Below are 23,731 nucleotides of genomic sequence, written 5' to 3'. Positions count from 1 at the left end.
CCCATAATTTCATCACACCAGACCTCATTAAACGAGCTCACCTTAAAACAGTACAACACCCTCAACTGGAGATTTTGTTGGGTACAGGGGTGTCAGTTCAAGGTACCGGAGTTTGCAAAGATGTGCAACTGATGTTACAAGGGTTGACATTCAAGGCAGATTTCATTGTGTTGGAACTCGGTAGTGCTGATATAATATTGGGTGTTCAATGGCTGAGAACACTTGGCAAATGTCAGATCGATTGGGAGACACATGAGTTCTCATTTTTGTATCAAGGACGCCAAGTTACTCTCGTGGGGGATCCATCTCTACATTCCACAAATCTGACATTGAAACATTTGCAACCGGACTTTGCGGCTCACAAACAAGGAGTTATGTTGAATTTGCTGACAGCTCCAACATCGCAACGCAAAGAACAAGTGATATCAGCACCCATCGCAGAGGTTTTGGCAAAATATGAACATGTTTTTCAGATACCCACGGGTTTACCACCTTTGAGAGGCAGGGAACATGTCATTAACCTCCATCCGGGAATGGGTCCAATCAGCGTAAGACCTTATAGGTATCTGCATGCCCATAAAGAAGCAATGGAAAAACTGGTAAAAGAAATGTTGGATGGTGGGTTGATTCGACCAAGCCGTAGTCCGTACTCAAGCCCGGTTCTATTGGTTAAAAAGAAGGATAACTCATGGCGTTTCTGCGTTGATTACAGGGCACTGAACCGAGCTACGATACCGGACAAGTACCCTATTCCTATGATAGATCAACTTCTGGATGAGTTGCACGGTGCGAAGCTGTTTTCGAAGTTGGATTTAAGATCTGGCTATCACCAAATCAGGATGGAAGAGAAGGACATCGAAAAGACAGCTTTTCGAACTCACGACAGTCACTATGAGTTTCTAGTGATGCCATTTGGGCTAACTAATGCACCGGCAACATTCCAAGCTCTGATGAATGAGGTGTTTAAGGAGTTTCTGCGTAAATTTGTGTTAATATTTTTCGATGATATTCTCATCTATAGTTCGAATATCTCGGAACATAGCAAACACTTGGAAATGGTTTTGCAAGTCTTTGAGGATCAGCACTTATTTGCTAACAAAAAGAAGTGTTCCTTTGGGGAAGAATCAGTAGAGTATCTCGGCCATATTATATCATCGAAAGGAGTAGCAACAGATCCTCAAAAGATTGCTGCAGTGGAAAAATGGCCGACACCAAGAACAGTAAAGGAACTTAGAGGATTTCTGGGTTTGACAGGCTATTACAGACGATTTGTACACCACTATGGATTGTTAGCAAAACCTCTAACGGAACTCCTAAAAAAAGATCAGTTCGAGTGGTCCAGTGATGCACAGAATGCTTTTGATAACCTGAAACAAGCAATGATCTCTACTCCAGTGCTCGCATTACCAGATTTTACTCAAGTCTTTGTGGTAGAATCCGATGCTTCAGGGTATGGGTTGGGCGCAGTGTTGATGCAAGGGAAGCACCCAATTGCTTACTTCAGTCATGGCCTATCTGAGAGAGAACAGCTCAAACCTATCTATGAAAGAGAGTCAATGGCCATAGTTTTGGCGATTCAAAAGTGGAGGCACTATTTGATGGGCAGAAGATTTGTGGTAAAGACTGATCAACAGAGTCTTAAGTACCTATTGGAGCAGAGGGAGGTTACTTTAGACTACCAACGATGGCTTACAAGGATTATGGGATATGACTTTGACATTGAATATAAAGTGGGGAGTGAGAACAAGGTGGCTGATGGGTTATCTAGAATAATTCCATCCACAACAACATTGTTATATTCCATAACGATTCCTTCAAGCCTACAGCTTCAGGATTTGTTAAAAGAGATAGACGAAGATGAAGAGATACAAGAGTTAATTCGTAAGCTGACAGTGGGTGAATCAGTTAAGGCAGGATACTCTATTAATGATGGAAGGTTATTTTACAACAGGAAACTGGTTTTACCGCAACAATCACGTCATATTCCTATGCTGTTAAAGGAGTACCATGACAGTGTATTGGGTGGTCACGGAGGAGTTTTAAAAACATTGATGCATCTTCGGTCTATGTTCTATTGGAGGAAAATGAAAGCAACTATACAGAAGTATGTGTCGGAATGCTCAGTTTGTCAGGCCAATAAATATTCAACACTCTCACCGGCGGGATTTTACTCCAACCAATCGAACCTCCAAAACAGATATGGGAAGATCTCTCCATGGATTTCATTGAAGGACTTCCGAAATCACATAGCATCAATGTCATCCTGGTAGTAGTTGATCGGCTGAGCAAGTATAGTCACTTCATTGGTCTTAAGCACCCCTTTACTGCTTTCGACGTGGCTCAAAAATTTGTTCAGGAAATCATTCGACTTCATGGGTACCCTCGTTCTATAATCTCCGATTGTGACAAAATCTTTCTCAGCAACTTCTGGAAAGAGTGCTTTAAAGCATCTGGAACCAAGCTTCGGTTTAGCACGGCATTCCATCCTCAGTCGGACGGTCAAACTGAGGTGTTAAACAGATGTCTTGAGACCTATCTTCGTTGCTTTGCTTCGCAACAACCTAAGTCGTGGGCAAAATATCTGGCTTGGGCAGAATTGTGGTACAATACATCATTCCACACGTCCACGCAGTGTACTCCATTTCAGCTCGTTTATGGAAGAGAACCTCCAGCATTATTGTCATATGAAGAAGGGTCAACAAGTAACTTTGAATTAGAGACAATGCTGAAGGAACGTGATGCGATGTTGTCAATGGTTAAGCAGAATCTATTAAGGGCACAGAGCATTATGAAAAATAACGCAGATAAGCACCGGAGGGATCTTGAATTTGAAGTCGGTGCAAAAGTGTTCCTTAAGCTTAGACCATATCGCCAACAATCCGTAAGTAAAAGACTCTGTCAGAAGTTAGCTGCTCGATATTATGGCCCTTTTGAAGTGTTGGAGAGAATTGGGAAAGTGGCATACAGGCTTAAACTTCCGGCTGAGTCTAAAATCCACCCGGTGTTTCACATTTCACAATTAAAACCGGTGATCGGAGAAGGTTCCATAGTGACCCCTTTACCAACAGAAGTAACAACTAATGAGGAGTTGGTTATCGAACCAGAAGATCTGTTGCAGTCACGTTATGGAACAGAGGGTCATTTGGAGGTGTTAGTGAAGTGGAAGGGCCTTCCGGAACATGAGAACTCGTGGTTAAAGATAAGAGACTTCAAGCATCAGTTTCCATTATTTCCACTTGAGGACAAGCTGGTTCTGAAACGCGGGGGTATTGATATACCATGGAGAGCATACTACCGTAAAGGAAAGAAGTCAAAGGGAGAAGAAGCAGAGTCAACTACTTGCTGAGCTGGCAGTTTGTTAAAGATATTTTTAGATAAAAGTCTCAAGAGTCAATGTGAGCCCTTGTTATATAAAAGGGAGTAGTCAAATTAGTGGGTTTTATCGAGAGTTTGTTAGAGAAGTCTGGGCTTGTTCTCTGATTTGTGGAGTTCAAGAGGAATTTGCCTTTCAAGTTCATACGCTTGGGGTGTGTAATTCTGATTTCTAATCAATAAAAAGTGAATTTCTTATCAAATCATTTGGCCTTCAGGTTGATAGAGAGAAGGAAGTCCCTGCTGTACAACTGAATGTTATACAGCTGCTTACTGATATCAGCGTTGCTGTTAAAAAGCCTGAAGTAGCAGACATGATTTTCCCATTTTTTATTGAAAGCCTAGAAGAGGGTGATACTTCAACTCCTTGCTCTTCGCGACTCAATGTATGGCTCCATTTTCAAGTGATAACTTGCTGGCTGTTATTCTCTCTGTGTCAAATTTTCAAACTTTTGGCAATAGAACAAATTTATACCATATATAAGCTTATGCATACTTATGCATCTATTGCCACTTATATGCAGCTTCTTGATGCTGTATCTCGGATAGCAACATTAGGATTTGAGAAGTCCTACCGTGAGACTGTAGTTCTGATGACTAGAGGTTACTTGAGCAAACGATCGACGGAAGGATCTGAGGAAAGCAAAACATCAGCACTAAAATCTAGAACCGACCACGTAGAGTTATAATGTAATCTGATACATTGTTCATCTTCTGTGTTTTTTTTTTTTTATATTTCCTATTACACTAATCCTCACATATCCCATTGAATTGCAGACTCTTGCTGCAGGATTTCTTACAGTTGCTAGTGGTCTTGATGAATACAAAACTGCGTGCAGACTATCGCCATCGGCTGCTTTCCTTATGTTCAGATGTAAGCCTGGCTTCTGAGTCCGAACGTGGAGGGTAATTAACCATTTAAATGATCCTAGCTTGCATAAAGCTATTGGTTTTGTGTTATAATTAAACACAGAAACATAGAAAAAGAACAGAAACTACTTGAGTCAACAAGAGACAAAGATTTAAGGGATTGATTTATTGAGAGTACTCATAGTGTCAATCTTGATATCACATCTAACGCTCTCCCATCCTTATAGCTTAGTATAAGAAATGATCTAGAAAACGTTTCTCCATATCAAAATTTTTTCTTATTGACAGTGATTGTATTATTAATGACGTGCTTCATTTTCTTCTAGGAGCAGTGCAAACCTTTTAGGTCCTCTTCTTCCTGCTGTTGCGGAAATATGTTCGGACTTCGATCTACTTCCTATGTGGAACTATCAATTTTGAAATTGTTCCGCAATCTATGGTTCTATATTGCCCTGTTTGGCTTAGCACCTTCTATTCTAAGACCTCCTCTTCCGGAAGTGAAGACGACATCTAATTCCGTGAAAAATGCTGGAACACTTAGTACGTTCGCTCTACAAGCTGTAGGAGGGCATTACATTTGGAACACTCAGTGGTCTCTTGCTGTTCAGAGGATTTCTCAGGGCACTCCTCCCCTTGTTAGTTAGTCTAGCCACAGTACCATTTTTCTGCCCCCACATCAGCCTTCTATATACTGAGGTTTAGATCTTTCAATACTTTCTGTGTTTTACTGATAACTGATTGAGTATGTGCTCTTTGTAGGTCGTCAGTTCTGTAAAATGGCTTGAAGACGAATTAGAGCTCAATGCGCTTCATAGTTCTGATTGTTCTCGAGGAATTGGGAATAAGAAAGTAGCCTCAACCCAGAGAACTGCTCTTTCAATTGCCTTGGGTGGTCAAGTTGATGTTTCAGCAATGAACACTATCTCAGGTCAAACAGATGTGATGTGTCTGAATTCGATATGTAGAAATTTAGAAATATTGTTGATATCCTACGTTTTAGTATAATGACTAAAACGGTTCTCTCTCTTCTTTCAGGAGTGAAGGCTACCTATCTACTTGCAGTAGCCCTTTTGGAGGTCATACGCTTTAGTAGCAATGGGGGTATCCTTAATGGTGGCTTAAGTGTGTCTCCCTCCCGAAGTGCCTTCAGCTGCGTCTTCGAGTACCTGAAATCTCCGAACCTCACTCCTGTTGTTTCCCAGTGTTTGACAGCGATTGTGCATAGAGCCTTTGAAGCAGCATTGTCATGGCTGGTATGTCAAGTACCTGTTTATATATTGATTATATTTATAGCACACGTGGAATTTTGGTGGCAACTGGACTGGCTCTAGCTGTATATCTATGCGCATTTTGGTCGTTATGTCAACTGTCACCAGTATCAGCTTTACTTTTCTGTTTTTTTTTTACTTTTTATTCTTTTTTTTTTGTTTCCTCTGCTTTTGTGAGAACTCTAGCAGTTGGTGAATCTTATGGACATTTCATCTGGTTTCAGGAAGATCGGATATCTCTTACAGGGAAAGATGCTAGTATTAGGGAATCGACTATGTACGCACATGCATGTTTCCTGATAAAGAATATGTCACAGAGAGATGAACACATACGAGATATCTCAGTGAACCTGTTGATTCAGATCAGGGATAAGTTTCCCCAGGTAGGAATTTTGCCTGCATCAACTGTGCTTTTGGAAATTACGCATTAATTTATGGACCATCTAACAATGAGAAACGCATGTACTCTGGAGTTCGTCTTGTCTGGATACTTTGCTATTCCTTGTTCATGACAATACACCTTTAACGGTTGTCAACAATCCTGCTTGGACTGCTGCCGTTCGATCTTTATACCAGAAAGTTGTTCGAGAATGGATCTTAATATCACTTTCATATGCTCCATGCACTACTCAGGGTTTGCTTCAGGTTTCCTTCCCTATCTTCTTCTTTATGCAATTCGAATATCTTTATTTATTACAGTTGTTTTATTATCCGGTTCGGTGTGAGGAAATCTATATTTTTTTTATATTTTAATACGAGAAACCTATTGCAATGAAATAATTTCTGTCTGTTCTGTCGAAGTGCATGTACTACTTCCTTGCTCTGTCTCTAAATCTATTTCATTATAACTTTAGGCTCCTCTGTTTTCTTAAAATGCTTAAAGATGTGAAGTCTCCTTTTTTTTTTCTGTTTCCCTCTCTCTACCACTTTTATTCTTAAATGTTTCTGAATTAATTCATTGGTGTCTTTTTCGTGATTATACATTGTACTAAAAGTATTATTATAGCCTGCTGTCAATTAGACTGTTTTTTTTATTGTTTCCTTTCTGGAATAACCTGAGTTTTGATTATGCATTTCAGGATAAGCTGTGTAAGGCAAACACATTGCAGCGAACACAAACTACAGCTGATGTGGTTTCTCTTTTAACTGAGATAAAGATTTCAAATGGGAAAAATGAAATTTGGTTTCGGTTAAAGACAGCAAATACTCCAGCTGTGATGGCTGCAGCAGCTGCAGCGTCTGGGCCAAATTTAAAAGCTTCTGAAGCCTTTAACTTGGAGGTACTTGGTAGTTGTGTAGCTAATGCAATGTTAAAGTGCAAACTTACTAGACACATTGCTGGCATTGTAATACTGGACAACATTACTTGCAATGACACATTGATTTCCAATTCTGTGCGGCGCCTTCAACAATTTGTTAATACTGCTGAGAAAGGAGGAGAGACTGACAAGTCGCAATTCCGAGAAACTTGTTCTCATGCAACTGCAGTACTTCTGTCAAATCTGGTAAGTAAGAAAACATGGGTTTGCCATATCTTCCAGCTAAATAGTATCTTCTAATGTTTTATTTTCTACTATTATTGTTGTAGCAGGCTGGTGAGCCTAAAACAGATATCAAGGGATTTTCTCGTTTATTGCGTCTCCTTTGTTGGTGTCCAGCTTATATATTAACTCCAGATGCTATGGAAGCTGGTGTATACATTTGGACCTGGTTGGTTTCTGCTGCTCCACAACTGGGATCTCTTGTCCTTGCCGAACTTATTGATGCATGGATATGGACAAGTGATGCAAAGCAAGGACTCTTTGCATCTGGTGTGCGTTACTATGGCCCAGCTGCAAAATGAAGACCCCAACTTGCCCCTGGAGAACAAGAAAGCCCACCTGATAGTGACCCTGTTGCTCAAATAGTCGCTCACAGACTATGGCTTGGATTTTTGATAGATCGCTTTGAGGTTAGGCTTTATTCTATATACAATTGTGCATAGCAAGTTTATCTAGAAGTTTTATCTATATCTGCTTTGAAACCATAAGTCGATCAAAAGTGTTACGGTAGATGAGTTTTTTTGTGATCTTAGTTGAATTGATATTATTATTCTGCTAAAGGCCTTAGGTAAGATATTGCAATTCACTTAAGAATTTGCCTACTGACGATAAGGAAGCATCAATGCTACATTTGATGCAGATATGGTGTATTTGAGCGATTGTGTTTCTTGTTCCTTCCATGTTTCTTTAGGTTGTTCGACATGATAGCGTGGAGCAACTCTTGTTGTTTGGTAGGCTGTTGCAACGGAGTACAAATCTTGATTGGTGCTTTACCCACCACCCGGCAGCGACTGGAACCTTTTTTTCTTTGATGCTCCTTGGACTGAAGTTCTTCTCATGCCAAAGACAGGACGCTAGGCATAAATTTAGACGTGGACTCCAGCTATTGGAAGATCGAATCTACAGGTGACTTTTTGTTATTCTTCCTGTTTTTTGTTACATTGTAGATTTGCTTGGCGAAACATATTGAACAATTTGATAATATGACAGGTGGAGTTTAGATTGAAAGTAGCTTTATGCTAAACATTTCTTAAATTTATCGAGATTAGACATCCAACCTGACCTTTCCCAGATGCTTCGAAATACTTAAGTACTGTTGCAGCGATCTTCATCATTATCTGTGATTTACCCTTGTTTTATTAAAAAAATTTGTCTATTCCAGGACTTCTTTAGGCTGGTTTTCTCGTCAGCCAGAGTGGTATGATGTAAACATTCCGAATTTTTGTCAGAGTGAGGCTCAATCTGTTTCAGCTTTTACTCAGTTTTTGTCAAACGAGCGATCAGATTTTAGCCAATCTGATTTCAAAGGAAGAGCTCTTGAAAACGGGAACTTAACTGATTTGGTATGATAACTGTCTTCTTTATATTTCTACTTTCATGCTGCTATATGCACTATTTGGTACTTCATTTGAAGGCTAACTATGGTCTTTATGTGGGATGGATGTTTACAGATTGATCAGCATCATCCTGTCTGGGGTAAAGTGGACAACTATGCAGTGGGAAAAGAGAAGAGGAAGCAACTGCTTCTAACTCTTTGCCAACATGAATCTGATAGGCTTGACGTTTGGGCACAACCAATTGGTCCAAAGTAATAGATCGTCTTTCTGCTGTTCAAGTTATAAAGTTTTTTTGTTTACCTACACTGTTGATATTCATTCTTCCAAATTGCAACTTATTTACAGGGACAGTCCATATCCACGGCTCAAAATAAGCTCTGGGAAATGAACCGAACATGCCAAAACTGCCTTTTCAGTGGATCCAAGGATTGCTATGTCATTAGCATCAAGATTTCCGGCAAATATTGCTGTGAGATCCGAAGTCACGCAGCTAGTTCAGGTACGGTTTTACAGAGGTCACTAAATATAGGACTAAGAAAGACAGATTCTGTATTAATTTTATTTTTGTGCTGTTAAAGGTAAACTACACATCATGTTTTTTAGTAAGTAAGAGGAGGATGTCCACAAAATCAGTGAGGCATGATGGAAACCGAACAGATTTTCATTTGACTAATTTATCAAAGTTACTAAATTTGTTGAGAATCGGATTGCTGGGTTGTACATGCTTCAAATCTCTGGGTTTAGAAAGTTACAAAATGGTATTATGTCTAATCCTTTGTATTGTTTGAGTTATATTCGGTTAAGTTTCTCACTGGGATGCTTGTTCCATTACGCAGGCTCTTGGGCTTCTCACACCTGCTTATAAGGGGCATCCACGTGTCATGGCATATGTTCTAAGAGTTATAGAGTCCTACCCTCCTGAGCGAGTGACTTTTTTCATGCCGCAGTTAGTGCAGTCTCTGCGCTATGATCAACAGGTAAGTCGTTAAGTGATAAATCTATAATTCATGCCCCACATCACTCTTTTATCTCGCTCTAAGCAGTTTGAAGAACAGTATGCTGCTTTTTGGTGATAAATTAATTAGCATCCCAGAGAACATTCGTTTTGTTGGTAATTTGTGTAAATTAAAACAAATTCCCCTGTTTTCATATTAGTGTTCCGTTTATCAGCCACACATCTTCAGAAACCGTGTCTGGACTCTCAATTGTATAAGGTTTTGGTGGTCACTTCTTTTGAAAAAAAAGATGTGAAAATTTGCAATTATCCAGGGGTTAGATGTTGTGTGATGAGCTACTTGACGATTCTTTCCCTTTACTGGGTATAAAATGTTAAAAAGCCTGTCTTCTTTTTGAACCTTTTTGCTCGCAGAGGCTAGTTGAAGGGTATCTTCTAAGAGCTGCAAAAAGAAGCGACATATTTGCTCATATCCTCATTTGGCATTTGGAAGTGAGTTTAACTTCGTGGAGTTTGTAAGGATTTCATTTTACATAGAACGAATTGGCAGACTTTTTTAATCTTGTAATCTCTGTTTCTATAATGCCAGGGTGAGTCTGTTCAGGAAACAGTGAAGGATGGTGTTTACGACAAGGTCTGCCAATGATTATCTTTATTTATGCTTTTATATATCATTGATGTCAGCTTTTATGTAGAGTCCATATTCTTTCTTCTTTATTTTATATAGATAGAGATATGTCATTACGAGTTATTCTTCTTTTGCATCTTTTTGTCTTTGGAAAACATCTTGTAGAGCAGTGATGAGTCTTGAGTCATGAAACATGGAAAACCTAGTAATCTGTTCAGCTAGCCGTTTTCGATAGCTTTCTACTGTTGGGCTGTAAAACGCTGAGCTCATCCCCCCGTTGTCTCTGTTTTATTACAGAATGCGACTTTCCGAGCATTTTTGCCTGAGGTTCGGCAGCATATAATAGCTAGCTTCACTCCCAACTCGTTGGATCTATTCAGGAGAGAGTTTGACTTCTTTGACAAGGTTACCTCTATTTTTGGGGTATTATTTACTCTTCCAAAAGAAAAACGCAGAGATGGTATCAGGAGGTATCATTCTATACTTTTTCTTACCGGAGATTGTGCTCCAATTGAGTCTGCATATGTCAAATATATAACATTTGCCGTGGCAGTGAGTTGGAGAAAATCAAAATGCAAGGAGAAGAGCTTTATTTGTCAACTGCTCCTAACAAGCTCGTCAGGGGTATTCAAGTAGACAGTGGAATACCCTTACAATCGGCTGCCAAAGTCCCTATCATGATAACTTTTAACGTTGTTGATCGTGATGGTGACCACGATGATGTGAAACCACAGGCTTGTATTTTCAAGGTAAGCTTTCTGCACTTTTCATATATATGTGCGCTCGACATGAAAGTTGTTCTTCTATGATGCCGTTTCCGTAATGTGTAGCCAATTCAAGAAAATAAATCAATGTGTCTATCTTGCTCTTCCGCTAAATGAATTAAACTACAAACAGTTTGTGTGTTTACTGTACTTTGGTCCTCTCTTGTTTCATTAGGTTGGAGATGACTGCCGTCAAGATGTTCTTGCACTTCAAGTGATATCTCTTCTTAGAGACATATTTCAAGCGGTTGGTCTCAATCTCTATCTTTTTCCATATGGAGTACTTCCAACTGGGGCCGGGAGGGGAATAATTGAGGTATGTTCTAGCTTTTTAAAACACATATTTTAAGTTTTTAACGCAGGAAAAAGCTTCTAGCTCATTCGCATTTCTCAGCCTTCCCATACCTGAGGTGTGTTGAGGTGTGTTGTTTTATTATTTTTCTTGTGGTCTTTATTACAACAGGTTGTGCCAAATACACGAAGCAGAAGTCAAATGGGTGAATCAGCCGATGGCGGCTTGTATGAGATCTTTCAGCAAGAGTTTGGACCCGTTGGCTCACCCACCTTTGAAACGACACGGGCTAACTTCCTCAGCAGCAGCGCTGGTTATGCCGTGGCAAGTCTCTTACTCCAGCCGAAAGATAGGCACAACGGCAATCTCCTCTTTGACAAGTATGATTACACACACCTTTTGAAACCCTCTTGTTTGTTAGATTCTGAATCTATGAAATAAGTCAATAACCATTACATATTTTGCGAATGCAGCATGGGAAGGCTTGTTCACATTGATTTTGGTTTCATTTTTGAAACTTCCCCCGGTGGAAACATGCGTTTTGAGAGCGCACATTTCAAACTGAGCCACGAAATGACGCAGTTGCTTGATCCATCAAGGGATATGAAGAGCGAAACTTGGCGTCAGTTTGTCAGGTGTAGTATTCGTAAACCTGTCTCAACACTTATAATCTTTTCAATGAAACCATTTGAGATTCTGAGACCGTTCTATATATGCTCTCTCGTAAAAAGCTTGTGCGTTAAGGGTTACTTGGCTGCTCGCCGGTACATGGATGGGATCATCAGTACAGTGGAAATGATGGTGGAAAGTGGATTGCCTTGCTTCAGCAGAGGAGATCCAATTGTGAAAATTCGCAAGAGATTTCATCCCGAGATGAATGAGCGTGAAGCCGCTCGCTTCATGGTCCATGTCTGTACCGATGCCTACAACAAATGGACCACCTCTGCGTACGATTTGATACAGTATCTGCAACAAGGCATCGAGAAGTAAACACCGTGTATATGTTTAGAATAAACCAAAGTATGACTCAAAATTCAAAAAAGTATTTTCTTTCTTGTTCATCAATGAAAGATGCATATTCTTTCATTTATCTTACGTTTAGAGTTGTAAATGCATATTCTTTCATTTTTCTTACGTTAGAGTTGTAATTGGTAAACAGGTTGTATATAATTTGTGATAGGTATCCAGATCACTTTGGTATATATGAACTAAATGGAAAATAAAGTGATCTCACTTTACTTGCAAACCGTACTCGAAATTCAAAACGACAACGTTTTAAAGTTTTTTTAGATAGCGCCAGGGTTTTAGTCGTTCGATGGTCATTAATGGTCGGGTTTTATAAATACGCGCCTCACAAAAGCAGAGAGACATAAAAAATACCAAAACGTGGAGAGAAAGTAACTAACTAGGGCTTCAAAGGAAGATGGAAAACCAAGAGATGACGAGAAAGATCCAGAAAAAAAGAAGAATTAGAAGACAACCTTCATCGCCGTCTGTTCCTCACGATCCCTCAGAGATACTCTCAAAGCTGCCTGCAAAATCTGCCAAGCGAGTTCGAAACGAATCGTTCGAGACGAATCGTTCCGCACGTGAACGTCCAAGGCTTTTAGTCTGCTTCAGAGAAGGTGACAAACTCTTTTCTTTCTCGATTTCTCAACAGAATAATCAGAATCGGAACGAGTCGTATTCGTATTCCCTATCTCCACGTATTGCTAGTTACCAAATGACAAAAGCAGAACATCATTTTCCCTTCACCATGAAAACAGATTCAGTTCAGGGTTTGATCTGCTTTCAAAAAACACGAAACCCTATTGTCTGGAACCCTAGCATGAGAAAGTTTTCAACTTTACCGAAACCAGGAAAAAAGTGGGAGGGGAAGCATATAACAGTGTTTTTAGGGTACGATCCAATCCAAGGTAAACACAAAGTAGTGTGCATGCCTTTTGATAAAAGAATCGACGTGTGTAGGGCTTTAACATTGGGATCAGATCATGAACAATGGAGAAGTGTCGAGACCAACCATAATCATCTCCCTACAACTGGTAAAAGCATTGTTGATTTCTACGGACGATGCATCAACGGTGTCTTGTATTATCATGCCAAGCTTGGTTCTTCTGAGAGGGTTATAATGAGCTTCGATGTGAGATTTGAAAAGTTTGGTGTAATAACATTACCATGGGGTAAGTTTAGGGACCCTATGCCCATGATGATGATATCTTATCTAGGGAAGTTAGCTTGTGTTGGTCATGTTAACACTGTGAATGAAATTTGGATGTGGGTTTTGGAGGATGCAACGAAACACAAATGGTCTCTTAATCAGTTTACACCTCGTTCACAAGATGGTCAGGGACAGTTTTGGCAAAGCAACCAGTTCAAACTAAGTGGTGCCACTGATGATGGTGAGTTGATTTATGTGCGAAAAGAGATACTTGAATCTTTGGATATTGTATACATTGATCCAAAGAGAAAGATGTTCAGAAGAGTCGAATATAGAGGCATTGTCGATGATGGTTTTAGACGACGCAACGGACTTGGAGATGGACCTCTCGGTGAGCTACAAGTTTTCAACAATCACATTGATACTGTCATGTCTTTGTAATTGTTTTCTCTTTGTGTTTGTTTTTTCTTGCTTTCGTTTGTTTCTCGTTTTCAGAACTTTAAATCTATGCAACTTTGCGGTGTTGTTGTTTTTCTTTATATTCTTTCAAACGTTGACCAAAGCTCTTTCTGTGATTTTGGAATTGAAAGTATTATTATACATGAATGCACAAGGAAACTCGTTCTTCTTCTATGAAAAATGTTGTTGGCTTGTGTTTATAATGATCGTTACTGATCGAGTCCACTGAGGAAACAGAAACAACTGCTGAACAAGAAGAAGAACGAGTGAAAAAGAACACAGAAGAAGAAGAACGAGTGAAGTAGAAAAAAATGAACGAGCTAGGCTGAAGCCTAGAATAACATTTTCTATTACAATTGGGAAACTAAAAAAACAAAAGAGTTGCATTACAAGAAAGGAAGTATATATGTTCCAAGACTCCTTAGTGAAACAAAACAAGACGAGCTCATGAAAAGGGGGATTGTTGTGAACACTCAAGACTTAGACCTCGTTGCTGATATACAAAAGATCGTCTTTCGTTATGTTCACTCTCCTGTTGTTATTCCTTCGCGCACCTCTTGTTCCAGCCCCATCAGATTGTTCTCTCTTTAAAATCGCCCAATCCAACCAAAAAAAACAAATGAATAATGAATGAAATATTATTTTGTGAAGACACAAATAGAAAATGAAGAATGGTGAGATGAGAACACAAACCTTTCTCAAGACAAAAGAGAGGTAGAGACACGCGGCTTCCCACTCATCCGTTGATAGTGTGCCTGAAAAAAAAAAAGGTTATTAGTGTTTATCTTTCCTAGCAACAAACTGGAGATGATGGTACAGATGCAGAACTAGAACTGAACATGGCTTACTTCGATCTTGATTACCATCACCTAAAGCACCAAGCTCTTTCATGTACTCGTGCACAAACTCATGAGAGTTCTTCACGAATATAAACTCTCTAAATCATACTGCCAAAGTTTCATAGGAGTAAGCAACGAGACACATAGTCGAGCTTTCCTTCAGGTAAGCAATGGTTTCCAATTTACAAGACTTTTTTGTCTAAAATCACAATTCGATCATTATTTTCATAAAACTAGATTGTACAAAGGCACAAGTTGCCTCTTTTGCTAAGGATTTTAAAAGGGACAATCCACTAAAGACAATCAACAACATCCTGCATTACAAAATGTTGTGTCACCTTAAGCAGTTGAATAAGGCAGAAGATAAGGGAACTCCTGCATAGAATCTTAGTTTTAGAACCTCAAGATGATATACATACTTGATACCAAAGGGTCTGCTAGCTTTGAACTTCTGAATCATATTACAAGAATCTTCATCAAAAAGCAGGAAAAGGGGCAACTTCCGCCAAGAGTAATGCATAGCAAACTACACAATTAAAAAATTGATGAATTTCAGTAAATTTTTAATATAAAATAACTTCACCATGAACCTCAATTCATCAGAAGCTACTTAGATAATACTAGCTTCATTCATATACAACTAAGTTTTGGCCGAGCTGGTTAGATGATTCTGGTTTTATGTGGTAGCTAATATTGAGAATCTTGAAAAAAAAAAGAGTGACTGAAAACAAGCATACCAAGCCTGGCAACTGCAGATATCGAAAGGTGCATCCTCTTCAAGAATCTTGTCCAGCTCAATCTAAAAAATCAGATAACTGATGTTTGTATGTAGAATATAAAAGCTCGCGTGTTCGTATTATGCATCTGAAAATATCATATTCATAGTTGTACACTATACTTAACAGGAGTTGCTCATTTAGCTCAAAGCAATCACCACACAATAAACGGGCTGGGAAACTAAAACTCTTACGGCGTTGATGATGGTCTGCATTACCATTATAACGCGTGCGACAATCTTTGATCTAACATGTCATCACAAAATCTTGGTGTTATCATCCTCTAAAAACTGAGAGTCACCTGATGAGAAACCAAAGAACGTCTGAGATAATCCATAATATCGAGGGACAGCCAAAACAAAAAAATTCAAAGAACTCAGATAAAAATTGAAACTTTAAGTTCGAAATGATACAAGCTTTATTTTTTATTTTTATAACTGATACGAAGTGACTAGGAAAACCCAATTAGAACCAAAATCGAATGAACTGAAAACAAAGAAGAACTTTTTTTTGTCAAAAAACAGAGAAGAACTTGGATTATGAAATATCATGAGGTAAAGAAAGTTGAAGTCTAGAGAACTGAGAAGATGAGAGTGAAGCGGGAACAAACCTTCTGGATTTAGTTTGAATCTTGATGATGAAGGAAAATCAGAGATTGAAGGAGATTCGGGATGTCCTCATTTCATAACAAAATCCGAGTACTAGATTGAAATCAGGAACTACGATCCTGTCTGACTACAGAACTTTGTAACTAGGCTACAGAGTAGCGAGAGGTCTTTCAAATCTTCACCTTTTTTCGATTCTCAGGACGCGAAAATGGTAAATCTGTCTACGGTTAGTTCATGGGGCTCTTTGGCTCAATTGTAAAAGTTTGGGCCGAAAAAGAAAAGTCAACAAACTGTAAGAAGTCAGGGTATTGCCGGTATTTTTTACTTAATGCGGATCATTAAAGTCGAATCCATACCGTCAATAAGAAACTAATCTAACGGTAATAATAGAGATCCGCGTACTTTCTTCCTATTGGCCTCTTTACTGCAGGCGAATCTAGAGCACTATATATAAAGAATCAAGAGAACAATCATGTTCATAGAACAAACTCAAATACTAGTTTTCCCTCTCATCTTTCACAGAGAAATTCGAAACCGATTTCAATGGCGGGTCGTGGTAAAACTCTAGGATCTGGGGCTGCGAAGAAGGCCACATCGAGGAGTAGCAAAGCCGGTCTTCAATTTCCGGTGGGTCGTATCGCTCGTTTTCTGAAGAAAGGCAAGTACGCCGAACGTGTTGGTGCCGGAGCTCCGGTCTACTTGGCCGCCGTTCTCGAATACCTCGCCGCCGAGGTAATTATTCATCTATCCTCCTTGTTTTTCCGATCTTGTAGTTAACTTCTGTAACCCTAATTTTGAGCCCCTTTTTTGTGTGGAAATTGAAATTAGGTTTTGGAATTGGCCGGAAACGCGGCGAGAGACAACAAGAAGACTAGGGTTGTTCCGAGGCACATTCAACTCGCGGTGAGGAACGACGAGGAACTTAGCAAATTGCTCGGCGATGTGACTATTGCTAGTGGAGGTGTGATGCCGAACATCCACAGTAATCTTCTTCCCCCTAAGAAGTCTGGTGCTTCATCGAAGCCATCTGGTGATGACGATTAAATCAAACCAATTTCAATTCAATGTTGTTCTTTTTTTTGTGGGCTTTTGTTTAGATTTAGATTAGGTTTTGTTTCTTCGTCATGTATTGTGAAGAATCTGTTTAATTGAATGTTCATATGCTTCAATTTCGGATGAAATATAAATATTCTGACGATTCTTTCTTCTTCAATTGTAGTCTTTGCGAAGTAATGTTAACCCAGAATTGCTAAATTCTCATCCTTTTAATCCCAGTATATCTGGGTTTTTAAACCTTTCTTTAATGCAATTAAAAGTTGTTTCATTCTTTAAAAGATTTCTAGGGTTTCGAGTTATGTTAACCCAGAATTGTAGATTCGCATCCTTTTAACCCAAGTAGATCTGGGTTTTTTAAACCTCTCTTTAATGCAATTAAAAGTCTTTTTCTTCTTCAAAATATTTTATAGGGCTTCGTGTTAATTTAACCCAGAGTTGTTCGCATGAGTAGATCTGGGTTCTTTTAAAAATGGTTTTGTTTGAATGACGAAGATTTGCGTAAAGATAGGATTTTTCGATTTAAAAACTGAGAAGCCGATGTGTATGACATCACAAAGATGTGTATAATTGAGCAACTATGACATATATATTATAAGGATTTGGAAGGATTGACAATGATTGGTGGGCCAATAGTGTACGACATCCATGAAAAAGAGAGATGAAACAAATATATATAAAAGAAACCGATTGAGAAAGAGAGGAAGAGTCTCTCTACCACCACCATATCTCTTCTTTTTCTTCCCTTTTTCCACACAGTCTCTCTCTCTCTCCGTTGCCTTTTTTCAGATTTTATCAGCCGCCGCGTTTTGTGGGTTAAATTGGTTGCTGATCAATTAGGAAAATGGTCTCTCCGGAGAACACGAACTGGCTCAGTGATTACCCTTTGATTGATGGTGCTTTCTCTGATCAGAATCCCACTTTCCCTTGGCCGATTGACCAAATCGATGGCTCAGCTAGTGTCAGGTATACATATCTTTTGAATCATGTCGGATTGGGTTTGTCAGATTCAGGGCTTTTCGATTCGGTTTTGTTTCTTCACCTTCGGTTGCTTTTGTTTCTGGGCTTTGGATGTTTTAGGGCTAGTAGTATCTGGAGAAAGTTCTCATGTAGTAGCTTGATCATGTTGATCAGTCAGGTTTTTTTTATGATAGAAATTGATGTCTGTATCTTTGTATCTTTGCATAAATGAAGCTTTGATCTCTGTTTTTTTTTTCTTGCATTTATTTCTCTGTTTCCTTAAGAAGTAGACGAATCTAGATTGGGATAGTAAGAGATTTAGTTGCAAGTGTGCACAGTGTGATGCCATCTTCTATCTACGATATTGATCCTTCCTTTAATTTTTTCTACTTCTTATGTTGATGTGATCTGTTTTTACAGTGTTGAAGTTGATGGCTTCCTTTGTGATTCAGATGTGATCAAAGAACCAGGCTCAAGGAAGAGGTATCAAACGATATTTGGTGGAACCATCTTTAACCATTAGTTGTTGTTCTTGCTATTCTATATAAGAATTGTTTTTGAATCTGTAGAGTTTCTTTTTTGGTTGCCAATGTTCTCATTACTGCAGGATCAAATCTGAAACTTGTGGTGGCTCTAGCTCGAAAGCCTGCAGGGAGAAACAAAGACGTGATAAGCTAAATGAGAAGTATGTTCTTGCTTTCTCTTTGTGTTCTCATCAATCTTTACTCATTAGAGTTCTTTAATCTTTTATTGTCGTGCATTAACAACAGGTTTACGGAATTGAGTTCCATATTGGAACCTGGGAGACTTCCAAAAACAGACAAGGTTGCTATAATCAATGATGCAATTCGCATGGTGAATCAAGTAAGAGACGAAGCACAGAAATTGAAGGACCTGAATTCAAGCCTGCAGGAGAAAATTAAGGAGCTGAAGGTAAAAATCTTCAGACTCGGCACTGTTACTTAATGCCTTGCGAGATCTGATGATATATGCCAACATGTAGGATGAGAAGAACGAGCTGCGTGATGAGAAACAGAAGCTGAAGATTGAGAAGGAGAGAATCGAGCAGCAACTGAAAGCGATTAAGACACAGCCTCAGCCTCAGCCACTTTTCTTACCGAATCCGCCAACAATGTCTCAAGGTCAAGCCCCTGGAAGCAAGCTTGTCCCTTTCACAACTTACCCTGGCTTTGCAATGTGGCAATTTATGCCTCCTGCTGCAGTTGATACCTCACAGGACCATGTCCTTCGTCCTCCGGTGGCTTAAAGCTGCCTCTCTACTATTTGACGGTTCACGTTTCTTCTTACTCTGCTTTTTCTGATGTAGTGATTCTCAAAATTCTTGTGATTGGAAACACAAATCTTATGCAACTTGAAACTATGATTATCATGCGGCTATTTGTATGTAAATGGAAATAAGCATGCACTTAAAGTCTTGGTTTTTATAATCAAGTCTCATTGTGCAAAAAGTTGGAAACTTTGGAAACCATTGTTTTGGCAGATTGTGGATTCTGATTCTTGATGCTAAGAATATGTAAATGTGTAGGAAGTTTATGGTAATCAATTGATTGATTTTGATTATGAATAAGTTAAAGTTTGTATTTTTTTTTAAATTACACAAACTCACAAAGGAGATTCCTTTCTTTGCTTTTAATGAATCTGTGAAATGTAACGAGATTAACAGATTTAGAAATTGTCATTGAATGCCTCTCTTGTTCATCACTTTCTTCAACAGACTCTCACGACCTGGAAAAGGACTATAAATCTTTGGCTCAAGTTGCTTCTCTATATTTTCTAATTTCCCCAAAATACCCTTCTGGTCACTCCTATTCACCGTCTTGCCATCATCGCCGGCTTCTTTTTCTCTCCCCAAACTCTGCCTCAGCCTCTCTCTCCTCTCTCTTCTCCTCCATCCATTACCATCTTCCTCTTTCTCCTTCTTGTTAATCTCTCTTCTTCTTACCATCTCGCGTCTCTCTTCGTCTTCTTCTCTACTCTGCCTTAACCTAGGAATCCGACCACCTTTGCTTGTCCCCAAAAGCTCGAAATTGATTTTGCTCCAACCAATCTTATCTTCATTATCCCAACCAAATCTCTCACTAATCTCCAACAACATCGAGACAGAGTTTGCCTCTTCTCCGTTCTTCCTCACAGAGGTCAAAGCCTTCATGCTCTCATCACTTCCACGGAGGATTTTCTCTGCAAATTCCCACTCAGTCCTATCTTTATAAACATCGTCCTCGAGCACTTCGTCCGCAAGCTTTGCCCAGAACTCAGAATCTCCTGCGCGAAGATTCTTAGAGACCCATTTGAGGTAAGAAGAAGGCAAAGAACCGAGCATTTTGCCCTTGTGTTTGCCGAAATCTATGATTGTGTCTCTGGCGGCTAGGGTTTCGATTTGAAGCTTTTTGATTAATGGTTTAGGTTGATTAATGGGGAAGATGCGATTAGTTGAAGAAGAAGGAGTTTTTCTTGGTCTGAAAGATGAAGAAGATGATGAGATTGTGCAGATGGTAGTGGGTAATGTTGGTGTTGCAGAGTGAGGATTGTGGAATAAGACCACCGAGAAACTCATTGTTGTGTTGTCTCGCCTCCAACAAATTATTTTTTCTTGATTTTCTCGCACTCTAATTTTTCTCTATTATATATATATGTTAAGTCTTTTTTTTTTTTTTCCTTTTAACGGTTTAACCTGTACGCTGCGTCTTGATGATCTCAAGAAGCAAGTCTTTTTGAAGTCATGGCCAGTCTTGAGGTGAGGCTAACCTGAATAAAATTTGAATCACTCTTAAATTACTCTCTCTGCCTCCAGTATAGACCATATTCTAGTGTAAGCGTTTTGCAATGTTCCATCTTCTAACATCACCCTTATAAACTCTCTGATTCTCAATACTCATCCTATTCCACATCTTGTATCTTCCATGAAAGAGCTATATTACAATTGAAATTACGTTGAGGTGTTCATGTTGGAGTCTATCGGATCACATATTCACATGTCAAAAGTAATTGAGAGCTCCCCTCCTTTAAAGTTAGGATAGTGGGAATGATCATCAATTCATCATAAACATAATTTATGATTTGAAGATAAAAAACAAAACCAAAACACAAAATGTCATTTGGAGAAGAAAAAATACTTCACTTACGTACTTAAGTGCATATAGTGAGATCTTTTCTTGAATGTTTTCTGCTCCATTTGTAGAATTTTGGTATTAGTGATTCTGATAATTACAAAATGGACAACATAAGTACTAATAGAAGCAAACGACGAGTTTCTGAGCATTTTATGTCAGGAAAGCTGGTTTAGATTAATAAGAGATCAGAATGTTGAGTCTTAATCCTCACAAGCTCCGAGTAAAAACTAGCTAATGTTCGATACCATTTTATCCAAATCCATATAATCCGTTATTAACTGAGACTACAATAACGACCACGTCGCACCGAAACGCTCCATATCCGAAATCAAAACCATGCAACTCTAGGTGCAAAGCTCATAAACCCCTTCTTAAGCCCTTTAAACCTAATAACTCCATAGTTCCGTCCAGGAGTTGTAAGTTCCAGTTAAAACCACTTGTTTTTAAAACGATGAATATTTACAAGAAACCGCTTATAATTGCAATCACTAAGAAATATACATATTTCAACGTATTGGGTGATGTTGCAACTAATAATATTAAAAAAAAAAAAATTGTTTAGAGATCAAATCAAACAAGCTCTGACAATAATTTTAAATCAGTTATCTTATTACATAAACTTTTGTTTAGATTTCTATATCAGTAACAAATTCAGTAAACTCCCAAATTCTTTTAGAAACTCCTCATATATTCACGGATCAAGTGGTGTTAACTCTATCACAACCAATGAAATAGCTAGTTAGAAAAGACGAGTTTAAATGATGGATTAGGGCATTCAGAATCCAGAAACATTCAACGACGATCTCATTATCTAAATCTGTTGATTCACTTTCTCTTTTTTATTTTTCAGGTTAGAAATCGGCGTCTACCAATTTGTCGTCTTTTTTTTCTTGTGTTGATACATGATTCCATTAGTATTATTATTTTCATTTTTGTTGTTGTTGTTGTTGTGTGTAGAGTGTTAATGGAAACATCAAATTCAAACAGCCTTTGTACAACCATTTCATCGATGTCGGCATGTTTTTTTCGCACCATAGAATATATTGATATATTATTATATAAATTGGACCACTGCAAATACTTGAACCGTGTGGTCATACTCTAAAACATGTGAGAACCCATCTTGGTAATTATCAGTTGTGTTTGTGTATGTCGGCTTCTTTCCCTAAACGACGACACAATATCTACTTTCAGAAACTTCGAAAATAAATGAGATATAACAATAGTCATTAAAATTAGATATTTTGATACAACAGAAAGAAAGAAATGAACTTTATCTTCCTTTTTTCTTTGTCCTTTTAAGACTCTCTTAATATTCCTTTCTATATATAGTGATTATAACTCATTCAAGATATACATTCAAGAAACACGCATAAAACTCATTCAAGAAATACACATAAAACCTTTGTTCTTGTACTTGTTTTGTGACTCGAGAATATCAAGCTATGGCTCAGAAGGTACTTTACTCTCTAATGTTCTTTTCCGGATCTGATTTTCATCATATCAGTTCTTTTTTTTATGCAGTTACTGTTAATAGTAACTAATTAAGGTTAGAATGATCAAATTATATGATGCTTAAAAAGGTACTGATGATGAAGTTGAAGGTAGATCTTGACTGTCCCAAATGCTACAAAAAGGTCAAGAAAGCTCTCCACAAATTTCCTCGTGAGTTTCTCACTTTCCCTCTTCAATTTAATTTTCTGCTCGTTTGATTTATTGAGGTTGAAAAAAATTCTAAAACGTGATGATTGGATACGATTTTTGTTTTCCCAAAAAATTAAAAAGAAATCACAGACGAATTATTCGATGAGAAGTCTAACACAGTCATCATCAAGGTGGTTTGTTACAATCCTGAGAAGCTCATGAACAAACTTTGCTACAAAGCAGACGGCTCTATCAAGTCCATCGTGATTCTAGAACCACCCAAACCACCTCAAGTCCAGGCCCAACCTTTACAGAAGCCCAAAGAGCCCGAGAAGATTCCAGCTCCAGCTCCAGCTCCGGCTCCTGTCCTCCTGGTTCCGACTTCTCAACCGGTGCCGATGTGGCAGCCGTACCACTGTGGGCCGTACTATGAGGCCCAACAGTTCGAGTGTTACGGAAGGCCCATTTACGATAGCTGGGGAGGTGGGCGACAATGCTGCCACGAAGTCGCGAACCAACAAAGCTGCTCCATCATGTGAAACACTGAACTCGTCCTATAGACTATATAGTTATAGTATATACCAACAGAATAAATACACGAAGTAGTTATTAATTTTCTTCGTCTTTTAGCAATACATATTTCTCTTTCGAGGCATCTTTAATATATGTACACACAATATAGGGATTTGTCTTCTTGTATATATCTCGTTTAATTTCTGTTATAACCTATGAATATGATATTTAACATTTGATTTGCTCGTTCTTGTTATCTAGGAATGTAATAGGGGATTTTCGTCTTATATTATAGTTTCTGTGACAAACTGTTGTGGATTTAACCACCTTAAGTCATCTTAAGCTTCGTTTAACATTCTCTCTACACTCGCTTCTCTCGTTTGTTTACCAGTTAAGTGTGTTGTACGGAAACAAAGAGAAAAAAAAGAAAAATAAGAACACACGGTTTGTTAATCCAATTCAACTCATCGGTATGATGAAGTTTACATCTGGGGCCGGATCAGTCCATGCAATATATGACCAGAGAGAAAGTTTACATTGCTATTTCAAAGCCACAACAGCTT

At 38.6% G+C, this 23,731-nt stretch overlaps 6 protein-coding genes and 1 pseudogene across 7 annotated transcripts; 5 read left to right on the top strand and 2 right to left on the bottom strand.

Moving 5' to 3' along the window:
- The first annotated feature begins 598 nt into the window (after window positions 1-598).
- Window positions 599-12,200, top strand: LOC18010743 (phosphatidylinositol 4-kinase alpha 1). Its single transcript, XM_024150375.1, is given in 27 exon segments — window positions 599-2,165; window positions 2,168-3,296; window positions 3,418-3,527; window positions 3,591-3,758; window positions 3,897-4,054; window positions 4,150-4,278; window positions 4,569-4,630; window positions 4,633-4,877; window positions 5,002-5,170; window positions 5,278-5,495; window positions 5,735-5,893; window positions 5,973-6,155; window positions 6,590-7,015; window positions 7,102-7,461; window positions 7,743-7,957; window positions 8,214-8,394; window positions 8,503-8,639; window positions 8,734-8,887; window positions 9,225-9,365; window positions 9,758-9,835; window positions 9,933-9,977; window positions 10,269-10,441; window positions 10,525-10,720; window positions 10,911-11,051; window positions 11,199-11,407; window positions 11,501-11,662; window positions 11,759-12,200. Coding segments are annotated over 27 exon segments (7,164 nt in total). The 5' UTR covers window positions 599-608; the 3' UTR covers window positions 12,018-12,200.
- Window positions 12,201-12,465: 265 nt separating this feature from the next.
- Window positions 12,466-13,626, top strand: LOC18010873 (putative F-box protein At1g47730). The gene has a single exon (XM_006393025.2). The coding sequence runs from the start codon at window positions 12,466-12,468 to the stop codon at window positions 13,624-13,626; it is 1,161 nt and encodes a 386-aa protein (XP_006393087.2).
- A 381-nt stretch (window positions 13,627-14,007) lies between these two features.
- On the bottom strand, window positions 14,008-15,596 carry LOC112082835 (annotated as a pseudogene).
- A 754-nt stretch (window positions 15,597-16,350) lies between these two features.
- LOC18010871 (probable histone H2A.1) lies at window positions 16,351-17,121 on the top strand. Its single transcript, XM_006393024.2, has 2 exons — window positions 16,351-16,599; window positions 16,696-17,121. Exons 1-2 carry the CDS (start codon window positions 16,411-16,413, stop codon window positions 16,909-16,911), a joined length of 405 nt encoding a protein of 134 aa, XP_006393086.1. The 5' UTR covers window positions 16,351-16,410; the 3' UTR covers window positions 16,912-17,121.
- A 503-nt stretch (window positions 17,122-17,624) lies between these two features.
- On the top strand, window positions 17,625-19,403 carry LOC18010879 (transcription factor bHLH115). Its single transcript, XM_006393022.2, has 5 exons — window positions 17,625-17,886; window positions 18,301-18,363; window positions 18,488-18,565; window positions 18,651-18,813; window positions 18,884-19,403. Exons 1-5 carry the CDS (start codon window positions 17,765-17,767, stop codon window positions 19,145-19,147), a joined length of 690 nt encoding a protein of 229 aa, XP_006393084.1. The 5' UTR covers window positions 17,625-17,764; the 3' UTR covers window positions 19,148-19,403.
- Window positions 19,404-19,505: 102 nt separating this feature from the next.
- LOC18010870 lies at window positions 19,506-20,662 on the bottom strand. Its single transcript, XM_006393023.2, has one exon. It carries the CDS (start codon window positions 20,453-20,455, stop codon window positions 19,577-19,579), a length of 879 nt encoding a protein of 292 aa, XP_006393085.1. The 5' UTR covers window positions 20,456-20,662; the 3' UTR covers window positions 19,506-19,576.
- Window positions 20,663-22,364: 1,702 nt separating this feature from the next.
- On the top strand, window positions 22,365-23,357 carry LOC18010878 (protein PYRICULARIA ORYZAE RESISTANCE 21). 2 transcript variants are annotated; one of them, XM_006393021.2, is made up of 3 exons: window positions 22,365-22,468; window positions 22,595-22,676; window positions 22,797-23,357. In XM_006393021.2, the coding sequence occupies exons 1-3, from the start codon at window positions 22,457-22,459 to the stop codon at window positions 23,192-23,194; spliced, it is 492 nt and encodes a 163-aa protein (XP_006393083.1). In that variant the 5' UTR covers window positions 22,365-22,456; the 3' UTR covers window positions 23,195-23,357. The 2 variants fall into 2 exon arrangements, with proteins under 2 accessions (XP_006393083.1, XP_024006309.1); XM_024150541.1 differs by lacking the exon at window positions 22,365-22,468 and having other exon boundaries at window positions 22,583-22,676; window positions 22,797-23,194.
- Window positions 23,358-23,731: the final 374 nt, after the last annotated feature.

This window comes from Eutrema salsugineum, unplaced genomic scaffold (assembly GCF_000478725.1).
Source record: "Eutrema salsugineum unplaced genomic scaffold, Eutsalg1_0 scaffold_7, whole genome shotgun sequence".
NCBI classification, from domain to species: domain Eukaryota; kingdom Viridiplantae; phylum Streptophyta; class Magnoliopsida; order Brassicales; family Brassicaceae; genus Eutrema; species Eutrema salsugineum.
Note: the sequence above shows the minus strand (reverse complement) of the source record. Positions and strands in the feature narration are given on the sequence as shown.